The sequence below is a fragment of the Acromyrmex echinatior genome, chromosome 8 (genome assembly GCF_024713525.1).
Source record: "Acromyrmex echinatior isolate Ae372 chromosome 8, ASM2471352v2, whole genome shotgun sequence".
NCBI classification, from domain to species: domain Eukaryota; kingdom Metazoa; phylum Arthropoda; class Insecta; order Hymenoptera; family Formicidae; genus Acromyrmex; species Acromyrmex echinatior.
The window spans coordinates 4,157,931-4,176,336 of NC_141859.1; the positions used below are offsets into that span (position 1 = coordinate 4,157,931).

The 18,406-nt window shown below is 28.3% G+C and overlaps 2 protein-coding genes across 4 annotated transcripts in view; one reads left to right on the forward strand and one right to left on the reverse strand.

Annotated features, from left to right (window-relative positions):
- Positions 1-18,406, reverse strand: part of LOC105150216 (uncharacterized) — a 113,163-nt gene that overhangs the window by 54,059 nt on the left and 40,698 nt on the right. The window lies entirely within an intron of this gene.
- On the forward strand, positions 11-15,675 carry LOC105150210 (CDK5 and ABL1 enzyme substrate 2). Of its 2 annotated transcripts, XM_011063135.2 has the most exons (10): positions 11-903; positions 2,832-3,209; positions 3,375-3,498; positions 3,578-3,708; positions 4,254-4,292; positions 5,334-5,419; positions 5,514-5,620; positions 6,191-6,297; positions 6,369-6,573; positions 6,642-15,675. In XM_011063135.2, the coding sequence occupies exons 1-10, from the start codon at positions 458-460 to the stop codon at positions 6,780-6,782; spliced, it is 1,764 nt and encodes a 587-aa protein (XP_011061437.1). In that variant the 5' UTR covers positions 11-457; the 3' UTR covers positions 6,783-15,675. The 2 variants fall into 2 exon arrangements, with proteins under 2 accessions (XP_011061437.1, XP_011061438.1); XM_011063136.2 differs by lacking the exon at positions 4,254-4,292 and having other exon boundaries at positions 12-903.

Below are 18,406 nucleotides of genomic sequence, written 5' to 3' on the forward strand. Positions count from 1 at the left end.
TAAGCGCTACTGCGCAATCCCACGTTCTAGGATTTCAGCCGAGTGACGCTAATGGGAGAGAAGATCGGCGCGAGTGTTGCGTAGTAAGTAAAGTCATACGGTTGCGTGTGGAAGGTAACGCGTGTTCGTGAAGGGCTCCCGTCCGTGGAAACGGCATGATGATGAACGGTACCGGTTTATCCTTGTACGCGTGGCGCACGGCCGTGATTGTGTCTAGCGAACTTAGAACTAAGTGTATCAGCAGTGACAATGCATTGTGATCTTAGTTGTCGTTGTACGAAAAAGTCGAGGCCGTCGTCGCCGCCGTCGTCGTTGCCGTCGACGTCGCCGACGTCGTCGTCGTTGTCGCCACCACCATCGCCGTCGCTGTCGCCGCTGCCGTTGTCATCGGGCGCGCCTTGTCGTTACTCATCTCGGTATTTGGCACCGGTATCCCGACACGGTTCGTCGTCGTGGAATGGCAGCGGCCCTAAAGAAAAATCACTCACGTAGACGATTGGCCGCCCTCACTTTCCTCTCCAACATCTCCCTCGACGGCAGTCACCGGGACACCAAGTTCGCCGTCCTGTCACGTAGCGGGCCAAGTCATGCGCGCAGATTTAGCGATGGCCAGTCTGAACAGCAGGCGGTGTTGGAGGTATGCCGAAACGTCGACTTTGAGCCCTCCATGGAAGAGGTGCTAGACATCGTCTGTCCCCCGGAGGAGACGCACGACTTGTCGCAGAATGAAACGATAGAGAACAACTCTCCGCAGCCGGTGCACAAGAGCACCGATCACAACTCCTTTAGTTCTGATTCGGATGGACTACTCACTCCTGCCAAGGCAGCAGTTACCATGTTCTTGGAGCAGGAGAGAAATCACTTGCAGTTTTCTTGTGGCATGCACAGTTCGTTTAGAGAACGGTAAATATTTACTTGTCAGCCTAGGTTGCTTGAGTTAAGTCTGCGAATATAATAGGGGCGAGTGGTTCTCTTTTCAGTTAAACTATGTGGTAATTAATTTACTGGATAATCAAAACAAAGGAGTAAGAGTATAAGGAAATAAGAGAATAACAGTGAGCTGAAGTTTGTCAAAAGGAAAAACAACTCAGCCTAGATGTAGTAAACCTTAAGCTTTAAGGTATTGACAATTATAGTTAATTATTCTTTTCATATGCGATTGCAATTGATCAATTTCTTAAGACTTAAGGCTTACTGCACCTGTATTTACAGGCTAATGTCAAGTCTTTTTATCAGTAGTCATATAGTTGTTGGAATTAAATTAATAGCTCCTTCCTCTACAAGAGAAATAAGAAGGAGGTCAATATGGCCAAACAAATAAATAGATTATATACGAAAACAGCTATCAGCAGTGTGCCAAAATATTAAGAACAATACAATTTGTCAGCAGTAATACAAAAGAATATGGAAGAAGACAGGTGAAACAACTTGAGAGATGCGCAGTAGTTCCGATTTAGTTATAGCCAATCAAAATTTATCCTAAGCAAAAAACAATAGGACAAATTTGATTGGATAGAATTAAATTTAGAACAAAATTCGACTTGCTAGCTAATTGTTCTGAATTGTTGTTATGTGCGTTGTTTGTATTCTTCCATCATATTAAGGAAGGTAACAGTTTACTTGCAAAAGTAAACTGCCAAATGAAAAACGCAAAGTTAAACATGTAATTATATTAAATGTTTTATTCTACATAAGCCAAGATATTTATCCTAAATAATGTGTGAAAATTAAATTCTTTAGAATTATTGTTCCTTTAAAGAAGATATTGCTTATCATAAATACAGTAACAATACATTTTTTATCTTATCTTTTAAGCCTTTGTTGCAGAAATAGGTCGTGATAGTCTATGATAATAGAATTGCTTGAACGTTATAAACAACTATATGTATATATTTTAGAAAATTTATATTATGTTAATTGTGCAAATTTTAATATAGGCTTTAAATTAAGATATGATGTATATTCTGTAGTAAGATAATCTATTAGATAACTGCAAGTGGCAGACAAACTGCCATATCTTATAAAGTTTAAAATATTCTAAATTACACACATCAAAACATCCTTTTGATAAGAAAGAATGTTGATAATTAAATATGTATGAAAATTTCTACGCTATAATATTCCATTTCAGACTGTCTTGGTACAGATAAGATTGAATGACACTTAATGGATTCAGATAACATTATCAAAAGCGTCTACAGTATCACAAACAAAAACATCGTGAAACTTGATTACATTCCATCCACGCATTACTTGCATATCTGGTGTATAATTCATACTGTATGCAATTATGATTTTTTTTTATTTAGCTGTGGTTTTTTAAATAGATTTGAAAGTAGGTTTTCTTAAATAAATAGATAAACAGATGGATTTTGTACAATAAAAAATTCAATTATTCATATTTTAATATTTCTTAATTAATTTTTAAGCAAACAAGATGCGATCTTATCTTTTATTATTTAAATTAGATCTCATTTCGTAAAATGTTTGTTTATGAATTAATTATAAAAATATTCTATTATAAGAAAATAAGTTATTATTCTTATTCTCTTAATAACAATATCATTATATTATCGTTGCGCAGATTTTATATATGAGAAAAAAAACGTGTAACAACAATTTAACGAAATCGACACTATTGTTAAAAATATAAGGTCACAGAAATTATGAAAATATTATTAAATTAATTTCTGTTAATAACAAATGTGGACTTATTAAATTTAGTCAGAAAAAAGAAAGAATAGTAATTCATAGAAATTCATCTTTTCTTTGTGAATAATAATACACTATATTTACTCATATTTTAATGTTTTTTAATGAAAAATTCTTAGAACGGGAACTACTGGAAGCGACTATTCCTTACCAGAAAGACGTGTGGGCTCTCTATATTATAAGAAGCGCATAAGTCATCAAACATCTACGCTTTCGGAAGATATTAAGCATCAATACAATAGTAGCAACGAAAGTATTGGCTCCATACATTCAAAAGCACAATCGTCAAAACCAAAGACAAAGGCAGTGAACAATGTGCAACCTGTTTCTGCAAATAGTAGCATAATACCAGAGATTACAAAGGAATTGCGTTTGATGCAACGGCCTGTGAATGGCTGTAAATTTGGAGATGATAGAATGGTTTTAGTATCGAACCAACATGTGCCATTTGTAATATTTTCTGCTATTCCATACAATAAAGGACAACGTTCCAGCTGGTAAGGCTTGTATAAATATTTAATTTGTATATAATATTCTCTTTTCTAAGATATATTTTCTTTATTTTATAATTCTATAATTTATTTGATACTATTTTTTATTAAATGTGCTAATAAAAAACTGATCACTTGTATTTCAATAAAATTTTATATGATTATTTACAGGTCAGAGTTACGTAAAGATACGTGTCGAAGGAAAAATGTGTCATCTCAAAGACCTTTATCAGCAATTAATGACAGTATTGATCCGTTTAGATTGTTGGGTATTGAGCACGCTAAGGATGGCCAAGTACTAAAAACATATTATTTTATTCCTTCAATTCTGATTTTTAAACATGATAATCCTTAATTATCAATTAATTTTTCAGGAAATATCTTACGGACAATTACTTGTACCATCTCGGCAATTTCAAAGGGATAAAAAAATGATGAATTTAAATGAAAACGAACCTATGGAACTTGCACATTTTATACCTAATAAACATCATGTGGTACAAAGGTATAGCAACAAATGTGTTTATTAGAATACCTTATTTCTTCTTTATGTTTAATTTGATATCACAATTCAAATGTACTATATATATATATATATATATATATATATATATATATATATACACAAATATGCACATATACATATGCACACAAACGATATATGTGTATCCTTATCTTTTTTATATTGTTTTTATTTCTGTAATTTATACATCAAGTTTAATTAAGATTTAGATAGTTAAAGGAAATCATCAGACCTGTTAACTTTCTTCAGTATATGAGATGTCTAGTTGCTACTGCGTTAAGAATAACGAGTATAATTCTTTTATTTCAAATACTTATTAATAATGAAATAAACACAGAGAAAAAATTAACTATTTATCAAAGAATTTTTTATTTTATTAATCATTTGTAATTCACAGTTTTGCAATTCATAGCTGCAGTATTACCTAGGCATCTTTTTGATCTCTTTCGATATCATAGGTAATGCATACATGGATTCACATATCATATATTTGTTTTTATAACAAAACATCAACCATCTTTTTGCAGGACAAAAACAATTACTTGGAATGTGGATCACAAAAAATGGTAAAAATTATTGTACAATATATGTGTAATAAACTATAGAATTTATATGTTAGATAGATTTAATACATACAGATTAAGACATACAGATACAAGGGTCTACAACAAGTATGTTTCTTAAAATTTTATTATAATTCTGCAAAAGATGTGTTGTAAAAATCACTCATTAAGTAATTCATAATCATTTTATAATAGATATATGATATAACGATATCGTATTTTATAAATAAGAGGTATAACTAAATATTTATTTCTTCCACAAAAATATAAAATTTGATAGAAAATATAGTTCTGTTTAGAATATAAAATTTTTATATTTTCTCTAAAATTATTACATTAAAATTTATAATAAAATTATGTTCAAAATATATTTTATTATCATTGATCATCCTTATATGTGTATATATATATATATATATATATATATATATATATGTATATGTATATGTATTGTATATATATCATGTAAAAATTTCACGCATACATTTTTTTAATATGATTCACTAAAATGTTTAATAAATGTTACACATCGCAGAATAATTTCATACCATGTTCTTGTGATAATATAAAGAAAAAATACTTGCTGTTTTTAAGTACTTTAAAATGATATACATATATGTAGCATGTGTTTATATGTATTCATTATACCTTTTATAAATAGTATTCTAGAAGTCTCTCATACACTTTTTAAGATATTAAATATTTAAGATACTAAATATTTTTCATGATTTTAAAATTCATTTTTTGTTAATGAGAATTGATCAAGAGCCTATTATTGTTATAATTTTTTAATTCTATATGTAATTTATAATTTATTAACTATCAAAAAAAATTAAATGTAATAAATTGTGTTACAATATTCTTTTACTTAGGACTCGAAAATTAAGAATATCTATATTTTAAAGAAAATTCTTTATACTTTTTTTTTTTAAATTCTAATAATCATTAATGAGAGAAATACAACAATTCTGGAGCATATTGCATACTGCATGCCATAAAATAAAATAATATACATTTTATAACATTTTCTTTTTTTAATTTTAGGTGTCTTTCCTATGATACAGCTACAAACCGTGCTCATTACATAACTTCTGAGTCTCCACCACTGTCTTACAGCGTTGATTCCAAAGGTAGTTTTAAAAAATGTAATCTAAATTTGTTATCAAATTAATGTATGTACAGTATTAATATTATGTGTAATTATTTTATTATATATTGTTACAGTTCATGATTGGGACGAACAATCTGCCCAGTATAATCCAAACTTATTGGATGATCCAGAACTTATCGCTGGGAAACATAGAACATTGCTGACATTTACATCATATATGGTATGTATGGGGATATATCAGGGGACATAGATACTTAGACGCATCAAAATGAAGCCTAATTTGTGAACTTTTGTGGAAAAATGGAAAAAGATAAGTTTGTTTTATTGTAAAGATTATATTTTTCTCTCTTTGTGAAGTTTTAAACTTTATTAATTAACTTTATTAAAAAATAACAAAAAATGGCAAGACGTTCTTAACATTTTTGTAAAACTTGTTTTAATAATCAGTTTGCGATGTCACTTCTACAAAATTCATTCGAAAATAAAACGACACAATATAAACTTGAAATATAAATCTAGTAATTGACGTGTAGCCGTTTTTCGAAATATTTGAACAAAATGATAGTTAGTCGTTAAGTTAAACATCGGTTTTTTATAAAAAATTTATTGGTATTTTCGCTGGATTTATAACTTTACAGAAACATTCTTAACATATCAAACTTTAAAAATATATTTAAAAAATTCGATTTTTTTTGCTCTTCTAGGTACCTATATCCTCTTAATTCTAATTGTTTTAATTAATGACTTAAGAGTTTTGATTAATACAACTTAATATTTTACAATCACATAGGCATCTGTTATTGATTATGTAAGACCTTCCGATTTGAAGAAAGAATTAAATGATAAATTTAAAGAAAAGTTTCCACATATTCAACTCACTCTCAGTAAACTTCGCAGGTACGTCTGTATAGCAATATATGTATAATGTATATTCTCATTTCTATTATTTTTACAAGTTCTTCTTTCAGTTTAAAACGAGAAATGAGAAAAATAGCTAAATTAGAATATGGAATTGATTTACTCACTGTCGCAATGGCCTACGTATATTTTGAAAAGCTTATTCTTCGAAATATCGTGACAAAACAGACACGGAAGTTGTGTGCTGGCGCTTGTTTACTTCTTGCAGCAAAATTGAATGACGTGAAGGGTGATATTCTTAAATCCCTCATCGAGGTATTTTTATCTTGTATTATGTAATAATAAAGGTTTTATACAATAATTATTATTACTATTATTTACAGAGAATTGAAGGTGTATTCCGATTAAATCGCAAGGACTTAATTACGTCTGAGTTTGCCGTATTGGTAGCTTTAGAATTTGGTTTGCATTTGCCAACATGGGAAATATTTCCTCATTATCAGCGATTGATTTATGAATCCTGACATTCTTTTGTATCATTCTTTTCACGCAATTTCAAAACCTCTTTATGAGAAAATCTCGCAATGAGATAAAGCATATTTATAATGAATAATCTTAATGTCTAAAAAGATATATAAATAAGTTTTAAAGGGTTACATTTACATATGACTTTTTCTCTTTGCTATTTTGATTTATTTAAGTCATATATGATTTAATATAAAGAGCCATATAAGTGATTATGATTGAAAGAATAATGAGTTTTTTTATTATAATAATTTTGTATGCAAGTTACCAATATAATAGTTGTTGCATGCTGTGAATATTTTATTATTGAATAATTTTAATTGTTTGTTTGAATATAAGTAAATAGGTGTTAAAAAAGAAATTATGCTTTATACATAATTTCACTACCACATTATTAAAATTTTTGTTTTACAAGGTGTAGATATTATAGTTACAGAAGAAAGAAAGAAAGAAATTTGTGAAATATATCAGAGCCTTCCAAATGGTCACGTGATCGTGTTCCCAAGATTTCAACGGTAAACAGGCCCTTTTCAATTTTATCCTCTCCAACGCTACCTTCCAGTCTTCTCGCTAAACGCGTAAAAGCAAGTTGAAGCAAGTATGCAAACATAACTCTTAGGATTAATAGAGATTCCAAACGAAACCGCTATGCAAAAGGTCGCATATTCCAATATGTTTCAACATGTTCCTATCACTCTAATGAGCACTCTTTGAGTGAGTAGAAGCTACGGTTGGAGGAAATAGAAGCATGAGACATGCGACGCGAACAAATCTGAAATGATACGTCGCGTCACCGCGCCAGTGCACAGCCAACTAGAGATATAAACAATGGAAAAATACTAGAATTTTAGGATAAAAAACTCGGAAATTAATGGTTTTTTCTTTCGGCTTTGACAGTTTTTTACTCGGATATTTTTTTTAGGTCATTTATATCTGTTCGCATTGCTTGAAATCCCCCAAAATTTTGGCACTTAAAGAAATATGAGGTCTGTTTTCTGTGGCTGAACCAGTATACACTTTTGGAATTTAAAATGAAATAGATATATGTTTGATATTTGTTGAAAGCAAGAAAGAGTGTTCTAATGCAGTCTAGTGCAGAAACAGAAAACAGAGCAATGATTAGAAAAATAGATTTGGGTGTTGAAAAAAGAGGAAGCATAGATGCTAAATGCAAAGAGTGCAAGCAACACAAACAGACCTATTAATCTATTATCAACTCATCAAGAATTGTAACAATCAATAATACATATTGCCACTTCGATATAAAATTATAAAGACAAAAGTATTAAAAAGTATCGAAATAACAAGGAAAGATAAATTCTATTTCTTTTACATATTTAACATGAATTCTATTCTTTTTTCATGAATTTTATGTAATTTGGTCAAAAATATTTTTACATCTCTAACAACCACGAATAAAGGAGAAGTGTTAAACCCATGGTAGGGAACAAGCACGAGTGGCGAGAGGCAAGGGGATTTGGGGCAGGCGGTGCCCGAGTTAGAAGGCTCTGAAATATATCATTCTGAATTGTCTTATGAAAGATAATTCATTTATATCAGTAGTTTTGTGATATGCAATTCTTTCTAGATGAAATAAATATGTATATGATAAGTTCAAAAAGTGACCTGTTTTAATGATTATATTTTTTTATACACTTCACTATTTCTTGCCAGAATATAGCCCTAATCAGTTTAATAATAGAAATAATTTAGAGCAAAGATATTTAAAACGAGTTAAATTTAAATAACCCTTTTTTGTTTTAAATAAATATATCAGATAAAAAAGTATTTTATAGAAGTTCAGAGTACTAGTTAAAGAAAAATATCAAGCAATTTTTTTTTCTAAAATACAGTTTTTTTCTGAAACATTTTTTAACTAAAAATTAACTTGTCTTTAAGTATATTATTCTTCTCTTTCTCTGATATCGTTATACATATCACAAAACTGCTGCTTTTCTTATTTTAATTATACAAATTTTCAGTTTTTATAAAAATTATTTTTTTTTTAATACCTTAATATAAAATATTGTTATGTATATGAAATAATTAATAGAAATTTGATTACCTAGAATTGCTTAGAGGCGATGGATGCCATTTTATCTGGTATATTAACATGCAAATTCTTCAATGATAAGCTGTACGCTATATTTGTATTTTGAAGTAATAAGGCTATATTTGTATTTTGGGATAATAAGATTATATTTGTATTTTGAAGTAATAAGGTCATCATACACAAAATAACATAAGCTGCATAGCCATAGCTGAATCAACAAGCATCCAACATAAAGACGCCATGTTGATTTATATAAGATGCTCATTGGTCTAGAAACCTTATGGTTATGCAGCTTATGTCATTTTGTGTATGATTGCCTATAAACCTATTGAAAATTAATAAGGGCTACAGTAAAATCTCATCATTCAAAAATGAAATATCAAGTAGACACGCCAAATGTTTCCTAGCGAAATTTACTAACATGTAAATTTTTCAATAGTGAAATTTCTAAAAATGGAAAAGAATTCCTAAGAATATATTAATATTTTGAGCACATCAGCTCTTCTCTATCACTTAAGACAACTAAGTCTATTGTATGTTCAGCCCTAACTTAATCAGAATATCATTTCACAATATTGGAACGATATTACTTCTTAAGGAAAGACATAAATTTTTACGAATTTAACAAAACATGAAAATGGGCATGAATACAAGACAAGATGTGAAAAATAGCTTACGAGAGTATTTCCTACAAATTTTAACATGATAGAGTTAAAGCTTAAAATATGTACTTATATGGCAGCAACCAATCAGATTAAAAATATTATACGGTACACACACACACACACACACACAAACAAACAAACAAACAAACAAAGCAACACACAAAAATTATAGAGATATTGTATGATTAATTGTTTTTAACTTAATTTCAGAATGATACTACAGTAAAAATATTGTCCATAATAACAACGATCATAATTATATATAATACAAAGGACCTCGCACAAATCTTATGGAAATTGAATTTCGGTCGAATTACTTGAAAATTTGATATGTTGTAGATCTTGTCATCCTGATGAAAGTCTCCACAGGCACGATAATGAATGTTTACATTTGACCTCTACGAGACGTCACTTTTCGAAATGGGCTAATACTATAATTTCTTATTTTCAACGTGTACGGTACATTCTTATGTCATTATTTGCATTTTCTATGTATTTTAAGTAAAAAGTTATAAGACTATTCACCTGATTGTTTCTCACAAATCGGGGTGCTTTTGATTATTGTGAGCTTTGTATTAAAATCCAATAGAAAAATGAATTTTTATTATTTATTAGCAAAATATAATTTTTTTTCAAATAATAATACACAATGTCACGACGAATTTCGATCTGCATGAGGAAAGTGCTTAAAATTCATCATTTTGTCTGTAAAACAGAATCTGGAAATTCTTGTTCTACATAACTTGCAATATGATAATTGGCGCTGCAACAATGTTGTACGATGCACCTTCACAAGATGAAAGAACACGTTTATACATATTTATATTATCTGACGACTGAATTTAATGTCAGATATATGTAAATTCTGTGTTTTACTAATATGTGTTTTTACTGAAGATGGCCAGATTGTGGCCGAAACGTCTAAAGATTTTTTAGTAATGAATTATTAAATTTCACAAACAACATCCAGTGCTGTAGTTTCATGCTCCTTTTTTTATATGTTTGATTTATAAATCACGTTCATTATAATTATTTATTATAATTTTGTTTATAAGAAAAAAATATTTAACTGATAAGAATTAATAATATAAGTAGTTATGAAAAACACCTATTGTGAAAAATAGCTCTAAAAAAAATTGTAAAAGTAGTTGTGAAAACAACTGATTTAAAGAGCAACTCTGAAAGGAATTACATAATAGATCGTAGGAGCTCAAGCATGATTTCGGGACTCGCACAAAGATTCGCTGCGTACAAGCAGGATGTTCATCGAAATGTGTTTGGAAAGCCGAATTCCAGATTGAGCTATTACAACGTTTTTATTTTTATTATTTCGTACAATAATTGATTCAAACGTTGAACTTTTAAAGAGTATTTATTAACGAAATCTTGTGCGAATTAACAATATTCTGTTGAACTATAACTTACAGTTAACACAAAATTGCACAAGAAAGTGAAGAATAGTTTGGAGTGCTTTAATATTATAGAAATATATATATATATATACACACATACACGATATCACACGATTACCTTATCACTTACAGTTTACCTTATTGCTGCTTGTATTACGAAACATTGAATTATTTATGAGAATCTACAGCCGTTATGCGATGATGAGCTCACTATATTCGCCGGAAAAAGGGACGATCAACCGATTGCAAATCGAAATAACATTATTCCGCTATTTATGCACGCGCTCTTATAGTCACTGAATGACACCGGATATAACTAAAAACTCTGTAACTATTAATTATAATTCTAAGGACTCTAGCTTAAACTCGGTTTAAATTATATATTCTAACAAAATGAGGCCTACTCAATATAAACAAAGCGCGCAGCGGTTCTTCGTCTCATAATTATGCCAAAAATTCCGCGTCCTAGACGTGAAACAAGCGTTACTTAAATCTCGCGTTGATTTAAATCCCAAAAATCAAGTTATCGACGTCGATATCTTTATAGCTTTTTTGTGAGAAACAATTAAGGAGAGATTCTGGTAAGCTTGATTTTTAGGCTATTTTCATGAATTTTTTCTGAAAAATTCGTAAGATCTATTCAAATTAGGATTTTTCTTACATATTAGTACATATTTCAAGTATCTTTTAGAATTTTTTTGTTGTAATTTTCCAAGAAATAAGTCTTATATAATTATGTAACATCATGATAAAAATAAGTACACAGTGTCCATGATTGCGACTGTTTTGCTCGTCTGAAACAAAAAAACAAGAAAAGATTCTTAAAGCATATGAGTTTGACCCATGATAAAAAAAATATTAAAAAGAAAAAAAATGGCGTCATTTTGAAAATTATTTTCCGATTTTTTCAAATTTTTTTTATCTTTAAAGTGCTGTAAAATAAATAAAAATAAACATTTTGAGTTTATTGTGATTCAGACGAGAATTATATATGCGCTAAAGATGTGCGCAAAATTTGGGCGCGATTGGTCAAATAGATTTTGAAAAATCATAGTCACCAGTTAAGAAAATGCTGTTTCGAGAAAAACGCAATTAAAATTTTTAACTGGTTATGTAAAGATAACACTTGAATAATAATACTTACAATCAATCTGCTATTCCAGGACCATAAAGGACACTTTCCTCCTTTTCCTACATATCCTGCAGAGCTGCTTTCGTCTCTGAGTTGCGCCCTTTGATCTTTTCCGAAATATATAATACTTTATTACCTGCTCCTGAGCGCAGGGCGGAGCGCACTCCTTACAAAGGCATCTACATTCCAGGTACTATATCTTTGTAACCTTTGCGAATCCGCAAAAATCCTTTTACGTACTTATTCTACAACCAAAATACTTGCGAAAAATGTATTTAAAAAAATTTTTTTTATCCTCTAAACCAGAATCCTTAAGTAAATATTATCCTAGTAATTTTTTAACTTAAAAATATACACAGAAAGAGCAAATAATAACACACCACAATAATACACCATACTCGTTGAAAATAAGATATTATTGTAGTATTAGTCCGTTTTGAAAAATGACGCCTCGTAGAGGTTAAACAGTTCATTACAGGGAATCGTGTTCGAGACTTTTTATCACGATAAGATCTACAACATAAATTTCTGGCAATTCAACCGAAATTCAATTTTCATAAGATTTGTGCGGAATCTTTTTTATTATAATATGGCGTGAAAAAGTCTTCATAAATTTACTCAAAATCATATATGAACATATGTGTATTTGATACATTGAAGTTCTTCAACTTTAGTGTTTTTATAATTTATTTCAATATCACAAAAAATATATTACGTATTTATGACATCAACAAAATATTCTGATTAAAAAATTAAAATTCAATGAGAGCAAGAACTCCACAAATTTAAAATAATAAATAATAACGGCTGTGGGAATTATTAATGCAATTATTAATGCGTTATTATTATCATCTTATATTTATTTAGTTACATAAATCTTGATTTCGATGAGCGCAATACAATAGAAATTTAATTTCACTTTTGGTCAGAACCATTTTACTTTTATGTCAGCAACAATCGTTATGGAAAAATATGAAAATCTATGAATGTTACTATGAAGAAACTGCCCATGAGTGAGTCCAAGTAAGACACGCAATATAATGGCAGCATTTTTTCGTTATCTAAGAAGTGACCACAGCTAAGATTATCTTCGTTTTAGAGGTCAGAAGACGAAGATAACCATAGCCGTGATTGCTTCTGGTTACATAATGAAAAAATGCTACTGCTCAAACATCGTTGCTAACATAAAAATAAAAAAAGTTGATTCTCACAGCCATTGTTATTTTTTATTATTTAAAAAAATTAAACTTTAAGTTTATTCACATTAGTAATATACTCTTCCAACTTTTACATAATACATCTAGTAAATAATAAAAATTATATCATAAGTGTTATTAGAACGTAACTGCGTCTTGTTTTGAAATCTTGTTTGTTTTGTAATATAAAAGTAAATTGTTTTTAATTTTATATATACACAATGTATATGTACATTATATATATATAAAATTAGGTATATATTTTATTATAAAATGTAACACGTAGCTAACATTTTATTTTTTTATTTAATATCGACTTTCTCATTTTCTTCGTTTTGTCATTGATATATATCTTGATTTTGTTGTAAATAATACGGAAGTTGAATCTAATAAAAATAACGTCTTGTAACATTATAGAGAAAGCGATATTCTATTACATATTATATATATTTTATCACTTTATTATATTTAAGCTCAGCCATATTCCTTTTAGATAATGCTAATATATTAGATATTTTTCAAATTGAACATAGATGTATCCCTTATTTTTAGAATGATATTAGAAACGTATGAGATGTATCTTTCTGAAATGTATCTTTAATGAAGATTCGTAACAATTTCCTTACAAATGATCAAATTAAATATGCTTCATTTAATATGTATATTTCTATTTATATTTTACAGTACGTACGATGTTTTACCATATACAAATTAATGATACTTAAACAACATTTATTTAAACTGAATTATAGAATATATATGCTCTGTGCTCAATTATATTTACCTGTAATTGATATCTCGCTCAATTTTTACATATAATACATAGGCTGCGTTCGGATAGTATGCTTGCAGTCATTCTATTCTGATTTTATTTAATAAACGGTAAAGATAGAACGACATTGTTGATAGCATGCTATCAACCATAATTGGTTGAACCGAACGCAACCATATAGAAAACATTTTAATAACTTTGTTCTTGCAGGCTTTCATATTTCAATTTCACAGATTTAACAAAATATAATATAAGATCATTTTGTGTTGTAGTATCATTTTTATTGCTGTGCATTATTTTTTTTAATCAATTGTCGCGATATTTTTTGAAAATATTTGCTGTAATAAGAATTTATAAGAAAGGACGCAAAAATATAAGACATTCACATATTTTATACATATATAAAATATGCGAGTATCTGACATTTTTATACATGTACATGTGCAGTATATATATTATTTATACAGTCAACTTCATATAATTGAAGAAAAAAAATATACCTTTTTGCATCCCATTCTTGTAACACCAGTAAAAAATTTTATAAGTAATTGAATAAGTGCTTGTAGAAAACATTTGAGATAACAATTGTGGAGAGGAATTTATTGGCTTGAATATAGAAGGCAAAGTATACATAAAGAATATTCGATTTATATTTCTATCTGGTGTTTTGTTCAGAACAAAATATGGCCATCTGATTCAAAGTTTTCATTTGTGCACAAAATAATACCATTAATATCACGAGCTGAGAATCGTATAGCCATATCTGCTTCTCAACCTACGATAAATACAGACTAGAATATAAATGCGTTTGAAAATATAATGGTAGCTTTAAAAGCAATTAGTTTTATGTAAACTTCTACGATGTACTTTTATCCATTTAATATCATAAGATAGTAATATTTCACTAGCTTAGTAAATCTCTTCAGTGTACTTGTTATTAAAAAGTATCTCCTAGAAATTGCAGTTTTTACACATAGTTTCATATTTTCATAAGCAAATTTTCCATACGTGTTTACCCCTAATAAGGATCCATAATCATTCTCTGTTTTATATATCGCAGTGTCCTTCCATTTGTAAGAATTAACTTTAGATATGAACGGATCCATTCTTACATTTGTTAAACTAAACTACATACATATATGTGTATATACATATAAAATATTCCATTGCATATTTTCTCTCTGAACATTACAATCTAAAATATTTCAAGTTTTCTCAAATTATTCTAGCAAAGTCCTACATTAAAATTTCTTTTTAAAATTAAATATATCTGAAAATTCCAATCTTTAGTCTTGTAACTATAAAATTGTTGAAAATAATTAATAATTTGACAATAAAGTTATTGATAATTGAGAGAAAATGTGCGATGTTTAATGCATACATGTACATACGCATACACAATACTCCATTTTATGACATGTCTGGAATAAACTCAGCAGTAAAAAATTGTATGTCTTTAGCATATAGCAGTGTGTCAATTATACAATATATTCACAATAGCGTATCACACATATATACATACTTATTCTAATAGTGAATCCTACAGAAAAAGTTTATTTCATTTTTAGTTTATGATTCGTGATACTGTATCAATATTCTAATGATGTTTTAACTCTGATAATGTATCCTAATAATGTTTGAAATATACGTGTGTATGTTAAATCGATTATTAATTTTCAGTCTTGCTCTAGCATTTAATTTTATATACATATATACAGTAAAGTGAACAACTCCTTTTAAGGACATTAAAAAAAAAATTAATATTATAATTAAATTTTAATAGATAAACATTTTTAAGATAATATTATATCTTATAAGACTGCATATGTGAGAAACACAACCTATAAAAATCAATGCCTAAAGCGGTCTAGCTGAAGTGAATCTTAAGTGCTTATATGATTTTGTGTGAATTTACATAACTATTGTATGTATGTGAATTTACATACTATTGTATGTAGTCCTTTAAAATGCATCGAAATGATTTTTCGATCTTGAAACGCAAACTCTAGTAAACTACTGCAGTAATATCACGAGTTAAATTGACTAGCAAGTTAACAATTTTGCTTTTTCTCATCTAATTTTTAAGATAATTGTTAACGAAGCACATAAATAAAAAATATATTTATTTTTTAAATATAATATTATATTATTATATTTGTAAATAACTAATAACTTAATGTATAACATCACTGAGATCACAACAAAAATTATGTCAAGTTATGAGATCACATTTATTTTTTAAAATTATACTTTTCTATTGAAGGTATTTAATCATATCTGGGTTTTTAAATAAAAAAATCATAAAATTCTTTACATTAGTTAAAAATTACATTTCACACTTATTATTTTCATTTATTATTTCACATTTATTTTTTCTTAAAAGAGGAACAGTATATAATCATGTCCTTATAATTTGGAACGAATTTTTGGGACGCGTTATAAAATGAGACAAAGAGTTTTTAGGACTATCTTGTCTAGTTCAAGAGGATTGGTCACGAGGATGTCCCATAAATTTTTGCCAAAAGCTTTTGTGTAGATAGAGTGCACTAAATCGAGTTGAAAAAGGTCTTCCTTTCTAAAAAGGTCAATTTGAACATCTCAAGATCGAAGGCCACCTTCTTTCCTCCTAGTAACTACGAGTAATTTTTTGTCTTCAACTTAAGAATTTTTGTAGATAAACAAGGATGTAATAATTCACTGTGTTTCACTATATCTGACTGTGTCCTTGCTGGAAAAGACGTATGTAATTCCATAATTACAGTTTAATTAATAATTTATTTTTAATAAAAGAACTGTAGAAAGACTATTTTTCATTTTATTTATACGAACTATTTGTTTATTTATATATAAGCTTTCCTGTATTGTATCAGCAACAAATTCTTTGGCTAATCTGAAATCTTTCCTTAGTAAAAATATTTATAAAAATATGGTAATGTATAATAAAACAAACGCAATCTGTACAAATATATAAATGAGTAGAAAAGAATTAAAGTTATTTATATAATTACTTTCAATTGGTATGGAATTATATGGAAACTGTCGTACATATTATTTAAATATCAATTCAATCACAATTCCGAAATCCAAATTGAAACAATATAAAAACAAAGAATACAAAATTATATAAACGGAAAAAAATATATATACCATCTCAAAAACGTATACTCTTATAGCTTCCTTCGTCACATATACATTTAACAATTTAATATTAACGTAATTTATATCTTTTTTTCCAGATTTCTTATAAATCTTATTGAAACTACAATGTGTTTTATCAACATAATAAGTTTTTATTCATTTCTATGAAGTACAAAATAAATATAAAATCAATTGTTGACATTACTGCTTAGAAACAGATGAAAGAAAAAGATTGGCCGTTATTTCTTTTCTATTCCCTTCCTCTTTATTGTTCTCTTCGCATTCCTCTACTAAATATCTTTGAAACACTTCTGCGACTATAACAATATCATTAGCAGAAGATATAGAAATTATTATTATAGGACTTTTCATATCAGCTTGTATACCTGATTTGGAGATACATTTGCAGTGGGCATACTCGGAAGTATACCTGAGTACATTTAAAAGTTAACTTGGGTATACTAGCAGGTATAGAAATACCCAAAGTTTTTTTCAGGTATATGTTGGAAAAGAACAGATATGAAAATAATTTTAGAAAAGATGCCAAGCACTCTTCTTTTAAAAATTATAGAAATGCATTTTTTTTAAATTATAGAAATTATGTTCTTATATTCTCTTTCTAGAACTCTTTTTTTTTTTATTATTTAGGCCCCTAATCTGTAATTTTTAATAACCGTAACTAATCTCTCATAAGATTATTATATTTATTGGATACGCTTTGATCACATTCAAAACCTGCGCAATGACATATAACGTTATTGATCGTTAGTTAAGGATCATTTTGATACATCGTATAGGTTTGTTAATATCGAATGACTATTTATAATGGATATAGAAATATCAATATATTCATCAATGTAAAAACTATTTATAAACTATTTACCCTGTACTAGTTTATTAAGTAATACGAATAAAACTATCAAATTAATTAACAGATTTAATTTAATATATCAAAAAAAAAAAAATTAAGAAAAATTATATGTTGGAAATATTTTAACATTCTTGCCGATCGAGTGAATCGTTAATTAAAGTTAAGTTGGATCAAAATGGCTCGGAGAGAGTTACAGAATAGAATTATTAAATTTATATTAGAGTTACATAGAAATTAAAAAAGTAAATAGGTCAAAAAACGAGCAAAGAAAGATCTAATTTAAAGTATATATATTTCACATTACATCACAAAATTAATATTCGATGTCATAAAGTTACATTTCATGGTAACTTTATCGAATATTAATTTTGTGATGAAAATATT